Source organism: Ornithorhynchus anatinus, chromosome 8, assembly GCF_004115215.2.
Source record: "Ornithorhynchus anatinus isolate Pmale09 chromosome 8, mOrnAna1.pri.v4, whole genome shotgun sequence".
Classification (NCBI taxonomy): domain Eukaryota; kingdom Metazoa; phylum Chordata; class Mammalia; order Monotremata; family Ornithorhynchidae; genus Ornithorhynchus; species Ornithorhynchus anatinus.
Window position 1 is genome coordinate 60,665,092 of NC_041735.1, and position 19,172 is coordinate 60,684,263.

At 49.1% G+C, this 19,172-nt stretch overlaps 1 protein-coding gene across 1 annotated transcript; it reads left to right on the forward strand.

Annotated features, from left to right (window-relative positions):
• The first annotated feature begins 770 nt into the window (after window positions 1-770).
• On the forward strand, window positions 771-18,296 carry POLR1F (RNA polymerase I subunit F). Its single transcript, XM_029071412.2, has 5 exons — window positions 771-811; window positions 4,190-4,432; window positions 11,224-11,365; window positions 14,820-15,028; window positions 17,447-18,296. Exons 1-5 carry the CDS (start codon window positions 771-773, stop codon window positions 17,862-17,864), a joined length of 1,053 nt encoding a protein of 350 aa, XP_028927245.2. The 3' UTR covers window positions 17,865-18,296.
• Window positions 18,297-19,172: the final 876 nt, after the last annotated feature.

A 19,172-nucleotide genomic window follows, 5' to 3' on the forward strand; every position in this document is an offset into this window, starting at 1 on the left:
TGCCATATCTATTATACTCAGTAAAATGTAATTTATTCCAGAGTTTCAAATTTAATGCGGCCATCCATTTGAACCCCTGTACTTTACGATTCATCATCGTAATAACAATAATAACTGTGGTATTAAGTGCTAACTATGTGCCAAGCACTGTACTCCCAAGAGCTTAGTACTGTGCCCTGCAGACAGTAAGTGCTCAATAAATACCATTGAATGCATGAATGAATACAATGGGCAGGGATTGTCTCTATCTGTTGCCGAATCGTACATTCCGAGCGCTTAGTACAGTGCTCTGCACATAGTAAGTGCTCAGTAAATACTGTTGAATGAAAATAAATACTCTTGAATAGAAGGTCTGTACCTGTGAGCATGTTCCACATGGGGCTCACAGGCTAAGCAGGAGGAAGAACAGGTATTGGATTCCCATTTTGCAGATGAGGGAACTGAGGCCTTGAGAAGTGAAGTGACTTGCAGACAAGTGGAGGAGTGGGAATTAGAACCCAGGTCCACTGAGCCTTAAGCCCGTGCTCTTTCCACAAGCTCAGTGTGGGCAGGGAATGTGTCTGTGTATCGCCATCCTGTCCTCTCCCAAGTGCTTAGTACAGTGCTTTGCACACAGTCAGCACTCAAAAAATGCCCGTCATTGGGCAGGGATTGTCTCTATCTGTTGCCGAATTGTCCATTCCAAGCGCTTAGTACAGCGCTCTGCACATATTAAGCGCTCAATATATACTATTGAATGAATGAATAAATAAGATTGAACGAAAGAACCAATGACTAGGCCACGCTGCTTCCTGGAGAAGCTCAGTTGCCGGTAAGAGAAGATGCAGATAAGCGCTCCCTGAGCCTATAAATTCAAGGAGAACACGAGAGCTCTTTACAAATCAGTTTTTGGGTTTTATTTTTCACTTATTTAAATTCCTGTTTTGATATGTGCTGTCACAGCTCTCTATTTCGATGGGTAAATGTAGTGGGCTTGCTAGTCTAAATATATATTTAAGGTTCAGCATGCCATCTGGTGAATTCTTAGTGAATTACATTTGATCTACGGCACATCAAACTTAACGGTCTTCAGCAGTCAGTGTGTGCGCCCTCGTCTACTTTCATCATCGCTCTTTCACGCAAACTCCTTTGGCAGAATTATTTTTAAAATTCGGATTGTCCCTTTGAGCCACTGTAGTTTTCCCAGAACGTTTTGATTCATTTAATCCATCGATCGATGATGTTTATTGAGCACTTACTGTGTGCAGAGCACCCAGGAGAAGCAGCAGCGTGGCTGGGTGGAAAGAGCCCGGGCTTGGGAGGCAGAGGTCATGGGTTCCAATCCCTGCTTCTGCCACTTGTCAGCTGTGTGACTGTGGGCAAGTCACTTCACTTCTCTGGGCCTCAGTTACCTCATCTGTAAAATGGGGATTAACTGTGAGCCTCACGTGGGACAACCCGATGACCCTGTCTCTACTTCAGTGTGTAGAACAGTGCTCTGCACATAGTAAGCGCTTAACAAATACCAACATCATCATCATCATCAGAGCACTGTAATAAGCGCTTGGGAGAGTACTATATGAGTGTTGGTAAACACACTCCCTTCCCACGGCGAGTTTACAGATTGGCCGGGGAGACCGACATTAATATAAATAAATTAAATTACCGGTATGTACCTAAGTGCTGTGGGGCTGAGGGTGGGTTGCATATCAGAGAAGCAGCGTGGCTCAGTGGAAAGAGCCCGGGCTTGGGAGGCGGAGGTCGTGGGTTCGAATCCCTGCTCTGCCACTTGGCAGCTGTGTGACTGTGGGCAAGTCACTTCACTTCTCTGTGCCTCAGTTACCTCATCTGTAAAATGGGGATTAACTGTGAGCCTCACGTGGGACGACCTGATTACCCTGTATCTATCCCAGCGCTTAGAACAGTGCTCTGCACATAGGAAGCGCTTAACAAATACCAACATTATTTTTATTATTAAATGCTCAAAGATCCCAGATCCAGATGCAGAGGTGATGCGGAAGGGAGAGGGAGTGGGGGGAAAAAGAAAAGCTTAGCGGGGGAAGGCCTCTTAAGACTATAATACTCAAACCCACAGTTCACTAACTTTTGCAGATCAGTAATATGACTTTCAAATGCACAGTTCAGACTATTTGAGGGTGTCTTAAACATTTTACACGAGGAAACCGAGCATTGTTTTTTTATAAACGTGCCCCCCAACTCTCCAGTGTTAATAATAGCTCAGACACCAGAGTGGCTTCGTGGCAGGAAAACAGGGTTGGAGTCAGAGGATTTGGGCCCTAATCCCGGCTCCGCCTTCTGACTGCTTTGTGACCTTGCGTAAACCATTTCACTTTGTGCCTCAGTTATCTCATCTGTAAAATGGGGATTAAAGATTGTGAGCCCCACGTGGGACAACCTGATTACCTTGTATCTACTCCAGCGCTTAGAACAGTGCTTGGCACATAGTAAGCGCTTAACAAATACCATAATAATTATTCTTCTAGACCGTGAGCCCATTGTGGGCAGGGAATGTCTCTATTTGTTGCTGAATTGTACTTTCCAAGTGCTTAGTACGGTGCTCTGCACAGAGTAAGCGCTCAATGAATACGATTGAATGAATGACACATTTCCAAGAGGTCTTAATTCCCCTTTTACAGACGAGGTAACTGAGGCTCAGAGAAGTTAAGTGACTTGCCCAAAGTCACCCAGCTGACAAGCGGCAGAGCCAGGATTAGAACCCATGATGCTGACTCCTAAGCCCAGGCTCTTTCCACTGAGCCACGCTGCTTCTCAAGACCGTGAGTCCCACTTGGGATAACCTGATTACCTTGTATTCCCTCCCTCCAGCACTTAGAACAGTGCTTGGCACAGAGTAAGTGCTTAACAAATGCCATCATTATTATTATCATTATGATTATTAACCCATGACCACCTGAGTCCTAGGCCTGCGCTCTGTCCACTTAGTCATGCTGCTTCATTCAACTTCATTTAATTTCAAAGTGGAAATATCCACGAAAATATTTCACCACATATAATTCTGGAGGATTTGGCCACGGCACTTAGGTCCAGATTTGTATTTCATTTATTTATTATTTATTTATTCACATCAACGTCTCTCCCTCTTGACGTCCTCTCCACCCTCTGCTCCTTCCCCTTCCCCTCCCCTCAGCTGAACCCCCCTTGCCCTCACTCAGCACTGTGCTCATTTGTCTATAGTATTTATTAGCCTATTTATTTTGTTAACGAAGCGTTCACCCCCTTGATCCTATTTCTCGTGACAGTGCTGTCTGGGTTTTGTTTTGTTCTGCTTTGCTCTGCCGTCTGTCTCCCCCCATGAGACTGTGAGCCCTTCGTTGGGCCGGGATGGTCCCTATCTGTTGCCCAATTGTCCATTCCCAGCGCTTTAGTCCGGTGCTCTGCCCATAGTAAGCGCTCAATAAATACCATTGAATGAATGAATAGGGTTGAATGGATGAAAGAAGGAGAAGCAGCGTGGCTCAGTGGAAAGAGCACGGGCTTTGGAGTCAGAGATCATGGGTTCAAATCCCGGCTCTGCCCCTTGTCAGCTGGGTGACTTTGGGGAAGTCACTTCCCTTCTCTGGGCCTCAGTTCCCTCATCTGGAAAATGGGGATTAAGAGTGTGAGCCCCAAGTGGGACCCCCTGATTCCCTTGTGTCTACCTCAGCGCTTAGAACAGTGCTCTGCACCTAGTAAGCGCTTAACAAACAAATGCCAACATTAGGGTTGAGAAGCAGCGTGGCTCACTGGAAAGAGCACGGGCTTTGGAGTCAGAGGTCGTGGGTTCGAACCCCGGCTCTGCCCCTTGCCAGCTGTGTGACTTGGGGCAAGTCACTTAACTTCTCGGTGCCTCAGTTCCCTCATCTGGAAAATGGGGATTAAGAGTGTGAGCCCCACGTGGGACCCCTTGATTCCCTTGTGTCTACCCCAGCGCTTAGAACAGTGCTCTGCACCTAGTAAGCGCTTAACAAACAAATACGAACAGTAGGGTTGAATGAATGAATGAAGGCGGGCGGGCGGGCGGCCAGCAGGGGGCGCCGCCTCCCCCCCCGCCCGCCTTCCGCCAGCGGCGCATGCGCGCTCCCCGCCCTCCTCCCTCGGGGGAGGGGCTAGGTCACGTGTCCGCGGGCGGTGACGTCAGCGGGAGGGAGGGAGGAGATCGCAAGATGGCGGCGGCGGCGGCGGCGGCGGCGGCGGCGGCGGTGGGGGGTCCCGGGGCGGCGGATTTGGGGCCTCCGGGGGCTCCGGGCTTCCCCCCGCGCTGCCCGGCGGCGCCGTCGTTCTCCGAGGCCTGCGGGCTGGTGCGGAGCCGGGCGTCCTGCCTGCTGCTCGGCCCCCACCGCCGCCACGTGGCCCTGGCGCCCAGGTACCTGCGCAGGAAACGCAGCGGCATCCGGCAGCAGCTCGACGCGCAGCTCCTGCGCTACTCGCACAGGTCAGGCCTTCCCCGGACACCCCCCTGCAGCTCCCCCCGTACTCGCACAGGTCAGGCCTTCCTCATCCACCCCCTGCAGCTCCTCCCATACTCACACAGCTCAGTCTTTCCCCGGACACCCCCCTGCAGCTCCTGCGCTACTCACCCAGGTCAGGCCTTCCCCGGACACCCCCCTGCAGCTCCTGCGCTACTCACACAGGTCAGGCCTTCCCCGGACACCCCTCTGCAGCCCCTCCCCTACTCGCACAGGTCAGGCCTTCCCCGGACACCCCCCTGCAGCCCCTCCCCTACTCGCACAGGTCAGGCCTTCCCCGGACACCCCCCTGCACCTCCCCCCGTACTCCCACAGCTCAGTCCTTCCTCATCCACCCCCTGCAGCTCCTTCCGTACTCACATAGGTCAGTCCTTCCCCGGACACCCCCCGCAGCTCCCCCCCCCCGTACTCGCACAGGTCAGGCCTTCCTCATCCACCCCCTGCAGCTCCTCCCATACTCACACAGCTCAGTCTTTCCTCATCCACCCCCTGCAGCTCCTGCGCTACTCACCCAGGTCAGTCCTTCCCCGGACACCCCCCTGCACCTCCCCCCGTACTCCCACCGCTCAGTCCTTCCTCATCCACCCCCTGCAGCTCCTCTGCTACTCGCACAGCTCAGTCCTTCCCCAGCCCCCCCACCCCTATTCCCCCACCCCCCATCCTCATTCATTCATTCAGTAGTATTTAGTGAGCGCTTACTGTGTGCACAGCACTGCGTTAACCTCCATCCCCCAGCCCCCCCACCGCCCCTCCTCTACTCTCACAACTCAGTCCTTCCCATCCCCCATCCCCACCCCCCCCATCCCCATCCATTCATTCAATAGTGTTTAGTGAGCGCTTACTATGTGCAGAGCACTGCATTAACCTCCATCCACCCATCCCCATCCCCCATCCTCATTCATTCAGTAGTATTTAGTGAGCGCTTACTATGTGCAGAGCACTGCGTTAACCTCCATCCCCCCATCCTCATTCATTCATTCAGTAGGATTTAGTGAGCGCTTATTATGTGCAGAGCACTGTAATAACCTCCATCCTCATCCATTCATTCATTAGTAGTGAGCGCTTACTATGTGCAGAGCACTGCATTAACCTCCATCCCCCCATCCCCATTCATTCATTCAATAGTATTTAGTGAGCGCTTACTATGTGCAGAGCACTGCGTTAACCTCCATTCTTCACCCCCACCCTCCATTCCCCCACCCCCATTCTCATTCATTCATTCAATAGTATTTAGTGAGCGCTTACTATGTGCAGAGCACTGCATTAACCTCCATCCCCACCCCCATCCTCATTCATTCATTCAATAGCATTTCTTGAGCGCTTACCATGTACAGAGCACTGTACTAACCTCCATCTTCCACCCATATCCTCATTCAAAAGTATTTATGGAGTGCTTACTATGTGCAGAGCGCTGTACTAACCTCCATCCTCCACCCCCATCCCTCACCCCCTACCTCCATCCCCCACTTTCACCCCCCCCCCACTCCTTATCCCCTATTCCCCCTTCCCCCTCACCGCCCTACTCCCCATCCCCCACCTCACCAGGGGCTCCATCAGCCCAGCCTAGCCCCCAGGGGCTCAGAGGTCATGGGGTCGAATCCCGCCTCCCCCACTTCACTCAGTCATTCATTCATTCAGTTGTCTTTATTGAGTACTTACTGTGTGCAGAGCGCTGGACTAACAGCTTGGGAAAGTACAATTCAGCAATAAGGAGAGACCATCTCGGCCCAACAATGGGCTCAGTCTGGGAGGAGGCGGGGAGACAGACAACAAGACAGGTAGACGGGCATCAGTAGCACTTCTCTGCTCTGTGACCTTGGGCAAGTCACTTCACTTCTGGGCCTCAGTGACCTCATCTGGAAAATGGGGGTGAAGACTGTGAGCCCCACGTGGGGCAGCCTATTAGCCTTGTATCTTCCCATTTCACTTCTCTGGGCCTCAGTGACCTCATCTGTAAAATGGGGATGAAGAAAGACTGAGCCCCATGTGGGACAATCTGAGGACCATGCAACTACCCCAGAACTTAGAACAGTCCTTGGCGCATAGTAAGTGCTTAACTAGTTCCATCATTGTTATTATTATGACTGGCCGGCCCCATCGTTATTAGTATTATCTGTTAAGCGCTTACTTTGTGCCAAGCACTGTTCTAGACTGAGAGCCCTTTGCGGGGAGGTAAGGTCACAGTTTGTTGCCGAATTGTACTCTCCCAAGCGCTTAGGGCAGTGCTCTGCACACGGTGCTCAATAAATACGACTGAATGTATGTTCTGAGGGAGATACAAGGGAACCAGGTTGTCCCGTGTGGGATTCACGGTCTTCATCCCCATTTTACAGGTGAGGGGACTGAGGCACGCAGAAGTGAAGTGGTTTGCCCAAAGTCACACAGCCGACAAGTGGCGGAGCCAGGATTAGAAGCCTCTTCCTCTGACTCCCAAGCCTGTACTCTTGCACGGAGGAGTGGCTCGATGGGTCTCTTGGACTGGCTGTTTACTGGTTTTAAATGTGTAAAGGTCTATGATTCCATTTATTTACATTGCTCCTGGTTTACCAGTTTTGATGTCTTTATGTCTCTAATTCTATTTATATCGATCCCTGTTTACTTGTTTTTGATGTCAGCCTCCCCGCCCTCCTCCTAGACTATAAACCCAGTGTGGGCAGGGATTGTCTCTCTCTGTTGCTGAATTGTACTTTCCAAGTGCTTAGTACAGTGCTGTGCACACAGTAAGCGCTCAATAAATACGATTGAATGAATAAATGAATGAAGCAACTTGGCCTAGTGGCAAGAGCCCAGGCTTGAGATTCAGAGGACGTGGGTTCCAATCCTGGCTCCGCCACTTGTCTGCTGTGTGGCCTTGGGCAAGCCACTTAATAATAATAATAATAATAATAATGTTGGTATTTAAGTGCTTACTATGTGCCAAACCCCGCTTGTAATAGTAAGAATGATAGTAATGATTATGGTATTTATTAAGAGTTTACTATCTGCGAAGCACTGTCCCGAGCGCTGGGGTAGATACAAGGTAATCAGGTTGTCTCACATGGTCTAACAATCTTAATCCCCATTTTACAGATGAGGTAACTGAGGCACAGAGAAGTGAAGTGACTCACCCAGAATCACACAGCTGACAAGTGGCAGCGTCGGGGGGATTAGAACCCACAACCTCTGACTTCCAAGCCAGGGCTCTTAGCACCAACTCACATGCTTCAGTTACCTCATCTGTAAAATAAATGGGGATTAAGAGTGTGAGCGCCATGTGGGACAACCTGATGACCTTGTATCTCTCCCAGCTCTTAGGACAGTGCTTGATGTGTAGTAAGCACTTAACAAATGCCATTATTATTATTATTATTATTATTATTATTATTATTACTGGCCGGCCCGGCCTCGAGGGACCCCCTTTGGCCCGGTCCAATCCCATTCATTCACTCATTTATTCATTCAGTCGTACTGATTGAGCGCATGCTGTGTGCAGAGCACTGTACTGAGTTCTTGGAAAGTACAACACTCCAAATCAAGGGAGACAGTCCCTGCCCACAATGGGCTCCCAGTCTAGAGGAGACAGACAGACATCTCAGACATCCTTGGGGAGGCTTATTATCATCATCATCATCAGTAGTAGTAATAATTGCATCGCTTGAGCACTTATTGTGTGCAAGGCACTGTACTAAGTGTTTGGGAGAAGACAATAAAACATCAAATGCATTCCCTGCCCACAATGAGATCCCAGACCGGAGGGGGATGTTATTATTTTATTGATTGAGTGCTTATGGTGTACGCAGCACTGTGCTAAGCCCTGGGGAGAGGACAGTAGAGCATCAGACAGATTCCCCGCCCAGGCAAGGAGCTCACAGTCTAGCGGGGGAGACAGACATTAATATAAATAGATACATAAACGACAGCTGTATACAGATATATTCATATGTGCCATGGGGAAAGGAGAAAGGATGAATGAAGGAGCAAATATGAGTGGTGCAGAAGGAAGGAAGTGATTCTGGATTCTATTTATTGCTATTGTTCTTGTCTGTCCGTCTCCCCCGATTAGACTGTAAGCCCGTCAAAGGGCAGGGACTGTCTCTATCTGTTACCGATTTGTCCATTCCAAGCGTTTAGTACAGTGCTCTGCACATAGTAAGTGCTCAATAAATATTATTGAATAAATAAATACTATTGAATGAGTGGGAGAAGAGGAGAGGAGGGCTCAGTCAGGGAAGGCTTCCTGGAGGAGCTGTGCCTTAGAAGGTTTTGAAGCAGGGGAGAGCAATTATATGTCTGATAGGAGGGAGGGAGGGAGTTCCAGGCCCCTCCAAAGCCCTGCCGAAGGCCCATCTCCTCCAAGAGGCCCTCCCAGACGAAGCCCCACTTTTCCTCATCTCCCACTCCCTTCTGCTTCACCCTGACTTGCCCCCAACGCCCCCGTCCCAGCCCCACACCACTTATGTAATATCTGTAATTTTATTTATTTGTATTGACAGCTGAGGCCCAGATAAATGAAGTGGCTAATCCAAGGTCCCACAGCAGGCACGTAGCAGGAGTCGGGATTAGAACCCAGGTCCCAAGCCCTTGCTCTATCCGCTACGCCATGCTCCTTCTACAGGCTTGAAGCAGGCTTGACCCACAGCATGAAGTGTTTAACAAATGCTATTGTTCTTATTGTTGGTGGTGATAGTAATGATAATCATAACGAAACCAGTTCTGGGAAACCAGGGAGAGCATAACTTTGGGAAGAGGGGGAGGATGGCCTTTTGCCCCTCTCAGGAAAGGTGTGGGTTTCTCCCTGCCCTGCAGATTTTTTGGCTTGCTCAGCTGCAGGTAAACTTCACTATCGAACGCGGTTTCTCTTCCCAGGGAGGGGAAGATTCCGGAGAAGTAGCTGGACTGCAGCCACCTCCAATTTTCTACCAAAATCCCTGGCAGAACAAGAGCCAGGACTGGCTTTGGGGGAGTAGGGTCTTTCTCTGTGCTTGTGGTGAGGAGAGGGGTGCCTTGCCCAGCATCTTTTGGGCGTCTAACGTGGACTTTAAATCAGCTACGGTGATGACGTTTCTTAGACGGCAAAGATTTCTGCCGTGTGATGAAGCCTATGCCTGGTTGTCGCTCAATAACCCATAGATACAATCTCCTGCTCACTGTGCCGATGAAAATAGTAGGGGTGGGTCGCCAAAAAGAAACATAGTAATAATAATGATGGCATTCGTTAAGCGCTTACTATGTGCAAAGCACTGTTCTAAGCTCTAGGGAGGATACAAGGTGAACAGGTGGTTCCACGTCTCCCACGGATGGGGTAACTGAGGCCCGGAGAAGTTAAGTGACTTGCCCAAAGTCACAGAGCTGACAAGTGGCGGAGCAGGGATTAGAACCCACGACCTCTGACTCCCAAGCCCGGGCTCTTTCCACTAAGGCAGGCCGCTTCTCAAATGCTTCACTGTCCCAAGGATCGATCCTTCCGGGAGTACAACAAAGATGTGTGGCTCACACCAGAGAAGCAGCGTGGCTCAGTGGAAAGAGCCCGGGCTTGGGAGTCAGAGGTCATGGGTTCAAATCCCAGCTCAGCCACTTGTCAGCTGTGTGACTTTGGGCAAGTCACTTCACTTCTCTGGGCCTCAGTTACCTCATCTGGAAAATGGGGATGAAGACTGTGAGCCCCTCATGGGATAACGTGATTGTCTTGTATCTATCCCAGTGCCTCGAGCATAGTAAGTGCTTAAAAACCATAATTATTATTATTATTATTTCCCCCCCTCAGGTCTTATAACTTGTCTCTTGGTGGCCTGATCTTGGTGAAGCATTTGCTTGAGGATGGTTCTCTGCCTGGCTAGGCTATCTGCTGCACTGTTATCTTAACAGTCCACTGCTAGTTTATGGTCTTTAGTAATACTGTCCGCCAATCAGTAGTATTTACTGATCACTTACTCTGTGCAGAGCACTGTTGTAAGTACTTGGGAGAGTATAATACAACAGAATTAACCCTATTAACCCTAGTGGTATTGGTTAGTCCACACTTAGTCTGTGTGGAGCACTGTACTGAGGGGTGGGTAGATAGAAACTAATTAGATGGCACACTGTCCCCATCCCCTAAGGGGCTCCCAGCGGGAGGTGAGCAGGGAAGAACAGGGGTTTCATCCCCAGTTTGCACCCGGGGCACCTTTGTTGGCCAGTTACTTTGTTGGTGTTTTTGAAGAGCGGCGAGTCTCGCCCATCCTCCTCTGCCAGAGCCGATGCTTCTCCCCCCACCTGGGGCTTTAGTCCTTTTAGACCCCCTCCCCTTCAAAGCCTTTTTGAAACCACATCTCCTCCAAGAGGCCTTCCCTGATTAAGCCCTCCTTTCCTCTCTTCCCATTCCCTTGTGCACCACCCTGATGTGCTCCCTTTACTCATCCTCCCCTCCCCACCCCGCCCCACAGCATTTATGTACAAATTTGTCATATATTTATTCATATTAATTTCTGCCTCCCCCTGTAGACTGTAAGTTCACTGTGAGCAAGGAATATTGTTGTAGTAGATTCTCCCAGTCGCTCAGTACAGTGCTTCACGCACAGTAAGTGCTCAATAAATTCAATGAACGAACCGCTGGCTGCTTTTTGGACAGATTGGTCCTGCTTCATTTCCCGTCACTGGTGACTTTTCCCCCACAGGTAGCGTCTGGGTTTGAAATCTCTCACTCCGTTATGTCCTACGTCTCTGTGCGGGCTTTTATGGTTGAACAAGTCTTACCGTCTTGGTCTGGGGGCTAAAAGTGGCTTCTTTTCCTTCCTCGCAGCCTCCAGGGCGTTCCTGTGGCTTATGATAACATCAAAATAGTGGGACCCCTGGGAGATATTTATGATGACCAAGGGCACATTCACATCAACATCGAGGCAGAATTTGTCATCTTCTCTCCTGAGAAAGGGGCAACGCTTGTGGTACGTAACTTCTTTTCCAGTTTTTCTCTTTCTTTTGCTTTGGAATATAATCTGAAAAACAATCTGTTTGAGGCTTTAGGGGAATCCAGTTTTGGGGATCTGAAGGGATTATTATGGTTGGTGAGCAGTGATTTCCACTTCCTTTTAATTTTCAGTGTGTACATCAATATCAGCATCCTTACGCCCAAAGACTTGCTCATTCGTCGGTGGCGTGTGCATTTGGCAAGCAGATGCTCTCTTGTCTGTTGGAAAATTAATTCGATTGATTTGATTTGATTTATGGTATTTCTTAAGCGTTTACTATGTTCTAAGCGCTGGGGCTGGGGTAGATACAAGTCAATCGCGTTGGACACAGCCCGCGTTACACATGGGGCTCCCAGTCTAAATGGGAGAGAGAACAGGTTTTGAATTCCCACTTTTCAGATGAGGAAAGAGAGGCACGGAGAAGTTACGTGTTCTTGCCCATGGTCACACAGCAGTCAACTGGAGCAGTCTGACCTAAGTGAAAGAGCACGGTCTGTGAGTCAGAAGACCTGGGTTCTAATGCCGGCACTGCCACTTGCTTGCTGCGTGGACTTGGACAAGTCACTTCACTTCTTTCCTTAACTGGAAAAAGGGGGTTCACTGCCTTTTCTCCCCTCCCGGCTGTGAGGCCCACGCGGGATAGGGACTGTCTAATCTGACTTACTTGTATCTACCCCAGTGGCTAGAACAGTGCTTGGCACACAGTAGGTGTTTATCAAATAGATTTATTTTGTTTGTTAAAAAAAAAGAAAACTGGGAGGGTGCAGGGGGCGATAGGATATTTTCCTGCCTGGCACAAGCTTTCACATCACCAGGTTTTGAGGCGGGAGGAGGAGGGAGCTGGAAGGAAGGAAGCACGTCCAGATTCTCCCCCAGCCCCGGCTTTGGAGAAGGTGCCGCCGGCTGTTCTGCCACTGATTTCTGTCCGTGTGAGTCAGTCCCCGGCCCCTCCTGAGCACCCGCTGCCAAGTAGGGAGTGTCCCGCCTTGGACAGTCGGGATCCCCGGACAGTCGGAGCAGGGCGGGCGGGTTGACGAACCCCAGAGAACGCCGGGGAAATCCTCAGGTCGAGTCCAGGAAGGCCAAAGCTGCTGGGGCGCTCCCCCATCTTCTGGCCTCTGGCAGCAGCCTCAAGGTTACCAAGCTAGACGTCTCGTGGGATTCCCGGGTGCTCCAGGACTCTACCGCGGCCACGTTGGGGCCGAATCATAATCGGTGTGGACTTTGTTGAGCACTGACTTAATGAAGCAGTGTGGCCTCGAGGAGAGCATATTTGCCTGGGAGGAGTCAGAAGGACCTGTGTTCTAATCCTGGCTCTGCCATCTGCCTGCTGGGCAACTTTGGGCAAGTAACTTAGATCTTCTGGGCCTCAGTTGCCTCATCTGTGAAATGGGGATTAAGACTATGAGCCCCACGTGGGGCATGGACTGTGTCCGCCCTCATTAGCTGTATCTATCTAGAGAAGCGGCTTGGCTTCAGTAGAAAGAGCACGGGCTTGGGAGTCAGAGGTCACGGGTTTGAATCCCAGCTCTGCCACTTGTCAGCTTTGTGACTGTGGGCAAGTCTCTTAATTTCTCTGTGCCTTAGTTACCTCATCTGTAAAATGGGGATGAAGACTGGGAGCCTCACGAGGGACAATCTGATTACCCTCTATCTACCCCAGTGCTTAGAACAGTGCTCTGCACATAGTAAGCGCTTAACAAATACCAACATTATTATTATTACCCCAGCTCTTAGTACAGTGGCTGGCGCATGAAGCCCTTTAAATACCGTGGGGGCGGAGGACAACTTACTATGTGCCAAGCACTGAACTGACAACTGAGATAGAGAAAAGATAATCAGGTTGGGCCCAACCTCTGTCCCACATTGTCCCACAGGCTAAGCGTGAGGGAGAAGAGGTCCGTAAGCTCCATTTTACAGGAAAGGAAACTGAGGCCCAGAGAAAATAGGTGACTTGTTCAGAGTCACTCAGCAAGGAAATGATGAAATAATAGTGTTGGTATTTGTTAAGCGCTTACTATGTGCAGAACACTGTTCTAAGCGCTAGGGGAGATACAGGGTAGTCAGGTTGCCCCACGTGAGGCTCACAGTCTTCATCCCCATTTTACAGATGAGGGAACTGAGGCACAGAGAAGTGAAGTGACTTGCCCACAGTCACACAGCTGACAAGTGGTGGAGCCAGGATTCGAACCCATGACCTGACTCCCAAGCCCGGGCTCTTCCCAGAGCCACGCTGCTTCTCTAACTGGGGCTAGAACCCAGGTCCCTTGACTCTCAAGCGTGAACTCTTTTTTGTCTTCTCCTCCTTCTTACCTGGCACTTAGCACAAGAGGCATAGTCTTTCATCCCCTGAAACCTGTAACCGTAACCGGTTTTTCTCACAACTGGCCACCTGGCTTAGGTCTCGACTCTTCAAAACTCATCTTCAAGCCCCTTTCTCCCACTTCTGTAGGGCAGAAGGACCAGGCAGAATTCAGTTAATAGATTAATCAGTAAATAAAATCCTTTTAAAAAAATGTAGCTGTCAGCTGGTTAGAATGAGCATATAGAGCATGCTATTTTACACATAAGGGCCAAACCATGTTCAAACATAACTCTTTGCATCATGCTAAATTAAATCTTTAAAGAATGCTTTTTAAGTTTTCAAATTAGTTCTGTTTATGGAAATGCATCAAGGATCCCAGTTATGAAAAGCATATGTTTCCCGCCCTCAACTTCTTGAACCTTCGTTCAAAAGCCGGTCACATCAAGGAACGTTGCCTCAGGGGTTTTTAATGTGGAAGTGCAGTGATTTGCTCCTAGGGGGATTGTAGCGGTGGGGGGGAGTTGAGGCAGTTTTCTTTTCTGTTACACGGTTGACATGCAACTGCTAATTTTGAGAAGTTCCTCTTTTGAGAAAAACACTGCACTGCTCTAAGGCACGTTTTTTGCCCTGAATTTCAGTTGAGGTAAATCTTTCCTTATTCAGGTATGCCATTATGACAACGTTTTCTGATTCAGGCTAGGTCCGGAATATGGGCCTAGGCGAGTCTCCACGCTGCCTCCTCGCTCTCTTCTGGAGTGCGGGTCTGGGAGTCAGGAGACCCGGAATCTCGGTCGGGGCTCGTCGGTGGGGTAGCCAACGGCCCAAAGAACCATCTGGAATGTTTTTTCAGGGGACGGATCCACCAGGGACCCACCACACTGTCATGAGCGGTGAGGAGGGCAACAGCCGTCGAGGCGACGGCTGATCTGTGGCCCGAGAACCCAGCCAGCAAGGACCAGAGAGGGCCCCGACCACGCTCAGACAACCAGCGCCTTATTCCCATCCCTGCACCGAGACCCGCCCGTCCTTCTACCCGGGAGACCCCCAACCGAACCCGAAACGCCGAACATTTGCGGTTCGCCCTGTAGCTCACGATCTCCTTTCGCGCTGTGTTTTGGCTTTTAGGGGCAGGTCAACAAAGTGTCGCCAAGTCACATAGGCTGCCTGGTGCACGGCTGCTTCAACGCCTCCATCCCCAAACCCGAACAGATGCAAAGCGAACAGTGGAAAGATCTGGGGATACAAATAGGAGACGAGTTGGAATTCGAAGTATTCCGTCTAGACTCTGATGCTGCCGGAGTGTTCTGCATTCGGGGACAGCTGAACGAAAACAGGTACCCTTCATTCCACACTTGTTCTCTCTGTCGAGCCGCCTCTCTAAAGCCAGTGCACGCGGGTTCTTGAAGGAACACGTTCTTTGAGGGAAAAAAATTGGGCAGCTGCAAAACATTTTCACCGTGGAAATAAGTGTCGTTACCTCCGCCCCCCCCCCCCCCCCAAAATTCTTTATTAACCACATACGTATATTTAGGAACATTTCTGTACATGGGATGGTGATTCACTTTGAGAATTAAGTGCTGTAATGATGCCTCACTCACAGTCTCTTTCGTTTTGTAGCTAAAGTACTCAGTGGCTAACCTCACATTTTTGCCATTTGTTTTTGAGCTCTTCCATTCATTTGGTTTTTCGCACCCCTAAGCCGGTGCTTTGCACACAGTAAAGCACTCAGTAAATAGGACTGAATGAACGAGCGAAGGAATGTTAATGCAAGTGTTTTGTGTGAATATTTAGGTGCGCTGTAAGGATCAGCATTTGCCAGAGGTGTAGTCACTATAGGTAACAGGTATATGGCAGTTTCTGAATTAACTCAAAAGTATGGGACTTTCATATCAATTTTTTTATTCATCCTCCCATCTTCCTAGTGAGGTGGGAAGAGGGCAGTGAGGCATAGAGAGGTTAAGTGTCATGGTCATACTGGGGGTCATGGGTTCAAATCCCGGCTCTGCCGCTTGTCAGCTGTGTGACTTTGGGCAAGTCACTTCACTTCTCTGGGCCTCAGTTACCTCATCTGTAAAATGGAGATTAAGACGGTGAGCCCCACGTAGGACAACCTGATCACCTTGTATCTCCCCAGCGCTTAGAACAGTGCTTTGCACATAGTAAGCACTTAGCAAACACCTTCATTATTATTATTATTACCACCAACCACAGGCAGAGCTGGGACTAGAACCTAGATGTTCAAGGCTGGGCTCTTTCCACTGGACCGTGCTGTTGCCCTTTAAGAGTCTTCCAGCGAATGATTTTCCTCTTCTTCCTCCTTTGTAACCTCGAGGAAATCTGGGAAGCACTGATGGAAGAATGATGTGATGCTGTCATTGGGAAAACACTAAAGGCTACAAAGTATGATGTGTATTCACAGAATAAGAAGTCTCATGAGTGTGACCCTGGTCGATGGCCCATTTCTTTTCACTGGTCCCCATTTTGCTCATTATTTCCCCCTGTTTTAAGAATGGGTATCTTCATCGACAGATTTTTCACTTTAGTTGGTCCCATTTGATTTATCTAAACTTGTAGGAATAACTGCAGGATAGAAACTGCCTATAGATGAGATGCTAGAGTCTCACTGTTGGAAACGGGCTTTGATTTTTAAGCCCTCTGATGAGGGAACCGCTCGGGTCAAATTTCTTTTCGCCATTTTGCCAACCTTCCGATGGGTTCGTTCTCAGGGGGAAGTGCTATTGTGTATTGCCGTTCGTTGTCTGTACTGGGATACTCCCTGAGGTAAAAGAGCTGTCTTTTTCCTGGAGGGATAGTTTGTGGCCAAAGAAGTTTTTACAGGGCCCCGAGGGTAAAGTAGAGAGAATGAAAAAGTGTGAAGCAGTGCCGAGAGTGTCAGTTATATTTATTGAGCACTTACCTGTGTGCGAAGCAGTGTAGTACGTGGCAGGGACTGTCTCTATCTGTTGCCGACTTGTTCATTCCAAGCGCTTAGTACAGTGCTCTGCACATAGTAAGCGCTCAAATACTATTGAATGAATGAATGAATTAAATAGCAGAATTAATATTTTTAACAAAGAGACACATTCCCTGCCCACAGTGAGCTTAGAGGAAGGTGTGGAAGGCAGAAACATCTGCAGATTCAAACCCTCCCACGTCCCCAGGGAAACATTCAAGTGGGTTCCAAAAAGCCGAACTTCTGTGTATTCCCCCAGCCCATTGTTGGGCAGAGATAGTCTCTGTTTGTTGAGAATTCTACTTTCCAAGTGCTCAGTACAGTGCTCTGCACACAGTAAGCGCTCAATAAATACGACTGAATGAAGGAATGAATGAATTAGGAGGCAGGCCCACTTTCCCTGGCAGGCCCTTTACCATGGCCATGGGTTCATTTGAGGGGGATGGTGGGGATGAATCTGACCCAACCTGTGCTTCTTTAAAGCAGACTTCACCCAATAGTGCCTCTGACGGCTAGTCGACTCCCCGGGTTTTCTCACACGTGGATTGACCTGAACTAGGACTTGGGGAAGTACCGATGTGCTCTCCGAAACGAGAGGCATTTGCATTCCCTCGCCAGCGTCTAAAAATACATTCTTTTCTTCCAGCCAAATTTCAGTGGCTTGGGTGAGAATGCCAAGCACACGTTCTAACCCACGTAGCTGCTGGGTTTTCAAGAAATCCTGACGTGAGTTGAGATGCCCTCGGAGACCCCTGTCCCATAAGTTTTTGCTTACTCGCTTCTGTGTTCATCTTCGCAGCTTGAAAGCCAAGTGTCCCGAAAGCCAGGCGCCAGAGGAGTCGGCGGAGATCGACCACGATCCCGGGGCCACCGAAGAAACTCCCAAGAAAAAGCGGAAAAAGAAAAAGGACTCGAAGAACCACGAGGAGGGAGACGGGGCGGCCGAGGCAGCCGATTCCGCAACGGTTGCCGTGAAGGAGGAGACGGACATACAGCCCATTGACGGTGTGAACGGCCTCTGTGAGACACCGCTAAAGAAGAAGAAGAAGAAGAGAAAGAGGGAGGAGAGGGAGGCTCAGGACCCTGGGTTTCATGGCAGCGACTCCAGCGGTTACCAGAGCGACCACAAAAAGAGCAAGAAAAAGAAAAGGAAACACTGTGATGCTGACTCTTCTCAACTATTAGAAGAGCCGCTGCGTAAAAAGAATTCCGAGTAAATCGTTTCTCAGACTGCTGACGCGTCCTGAAGAACGTCAGCCCAATTCTCTTAGGATCAGGTGCTCTATCATTTCAGGTTTTTAATCTAGTCCCCCAAAAGCACGCTTAAGCTGTCGCACACAAATAGAGGCACAGAAAGCTCCTTGGGAATCTGTACATTTTGAAGACTCAGAAGATTTTCATTTGGTCCCGGAATGAAAGGATGAATTGGAATAGATATATAGCAATCATGTGGTCAACATGTCAAGATTCTTTTTACTATGCCAAAATGCAGTACTGTACTTCTAGTATATAGTTGCATTTGAAAGCCACTTTTTCTTTGTAGCCACTTTCTGAGCTGTGTCAGAACTCGTTGTATGCGAGGGAAAATAAACAGTCTTTAAGAGCAACACTGTTTTACATTGGTAAATCGGTGCTCTGTCAATCGATCATTCAGTGGTATTTGAGTTTTTACCGTGTGCAGAGCGTTGTATTAAGGACTTCCACTAGGCCACACTGCTTCCCACTCTCTCCTTCACAGCTGAAGTCACATAGGGTTGCCCTGGGCCTCTTGAAACTATCCTGTCATGGCATCAGGTATTTCTGTTATTTTTTTATCAAGAAGCACATGGCATATTTGGAAAGGGCACGGCCCTGGGAGACAGTAGACTTGGGTTGTAATACTGGCTCCACCACTTTTGTGGCTCAGTTTCCTCAACTATAAAATGGGAATAAGAACCCTGATCTCTCGCTCCCCCCCTTCCTTAAATTGAGCCCTTTACAGCCTGTGCGTTGTGCTTATATTGTATCAGCTCCAACATTTAGTACAGTTCAGCACTTAACAGATTCCACAGTTATCATATGTAACTATATGCAACGTATATATGATAATTGTGATTATTAAGTACTTGTTAGGTAACAAGCACCATACTAAGCACCGGGATAGATTTGAAATCATCAGGTCCATCATAATCCCTGGCCCATATGGGACTCACGGGCTAAGGAGGAGGGAAAACAGGTATAAATCCCCATTTTATAGGTAAGGAAACTGAGGCACTGAAAAGTTGTGACTTTTCCAAGGTTACACAGCAGGCTTGTGGCAGAGCCAGCATTAAAACCCAGGTCCTCTGACTACCAGGTCCACGCTACTTATTTTCTAATGCTACTTATTTTCTAATCCCAGCCCTATCGATCTGTCTTCTAGTCAGTCGTATTTACTGAGCACTTACCGTGTGCAGAGCGCTGTCTGTGCTGAGCGCTTTGGAGAGTACAGTATAACGGGCACATTCCGTGCCTACAAGGAACCTACAGTCTTATCCCATTTTAGG

Coding starts and splice junctions, on each gene's coding strand:
- POLR1F (XM_029071412.2), top strand. CDS start 771: ATGACTAGGCCACGCTGCTTCCTGGAGAAGCTCAGTTGCCG. Junction 812..4,189: donor CTGGAGAAGCTCAGTTGCCG/GTAAGAGAAGAT, acceptor GGCGGCGGCGGC/GGCGGCGGCGGTGGGGGGTC. Junction 15,029..17,446: donor GGACAGCTGAACGAAAACAG/GTACCCTTCATT, acceptor TCATCTTCGCAG/CTTGAAAGCCAAGTGTCCCG.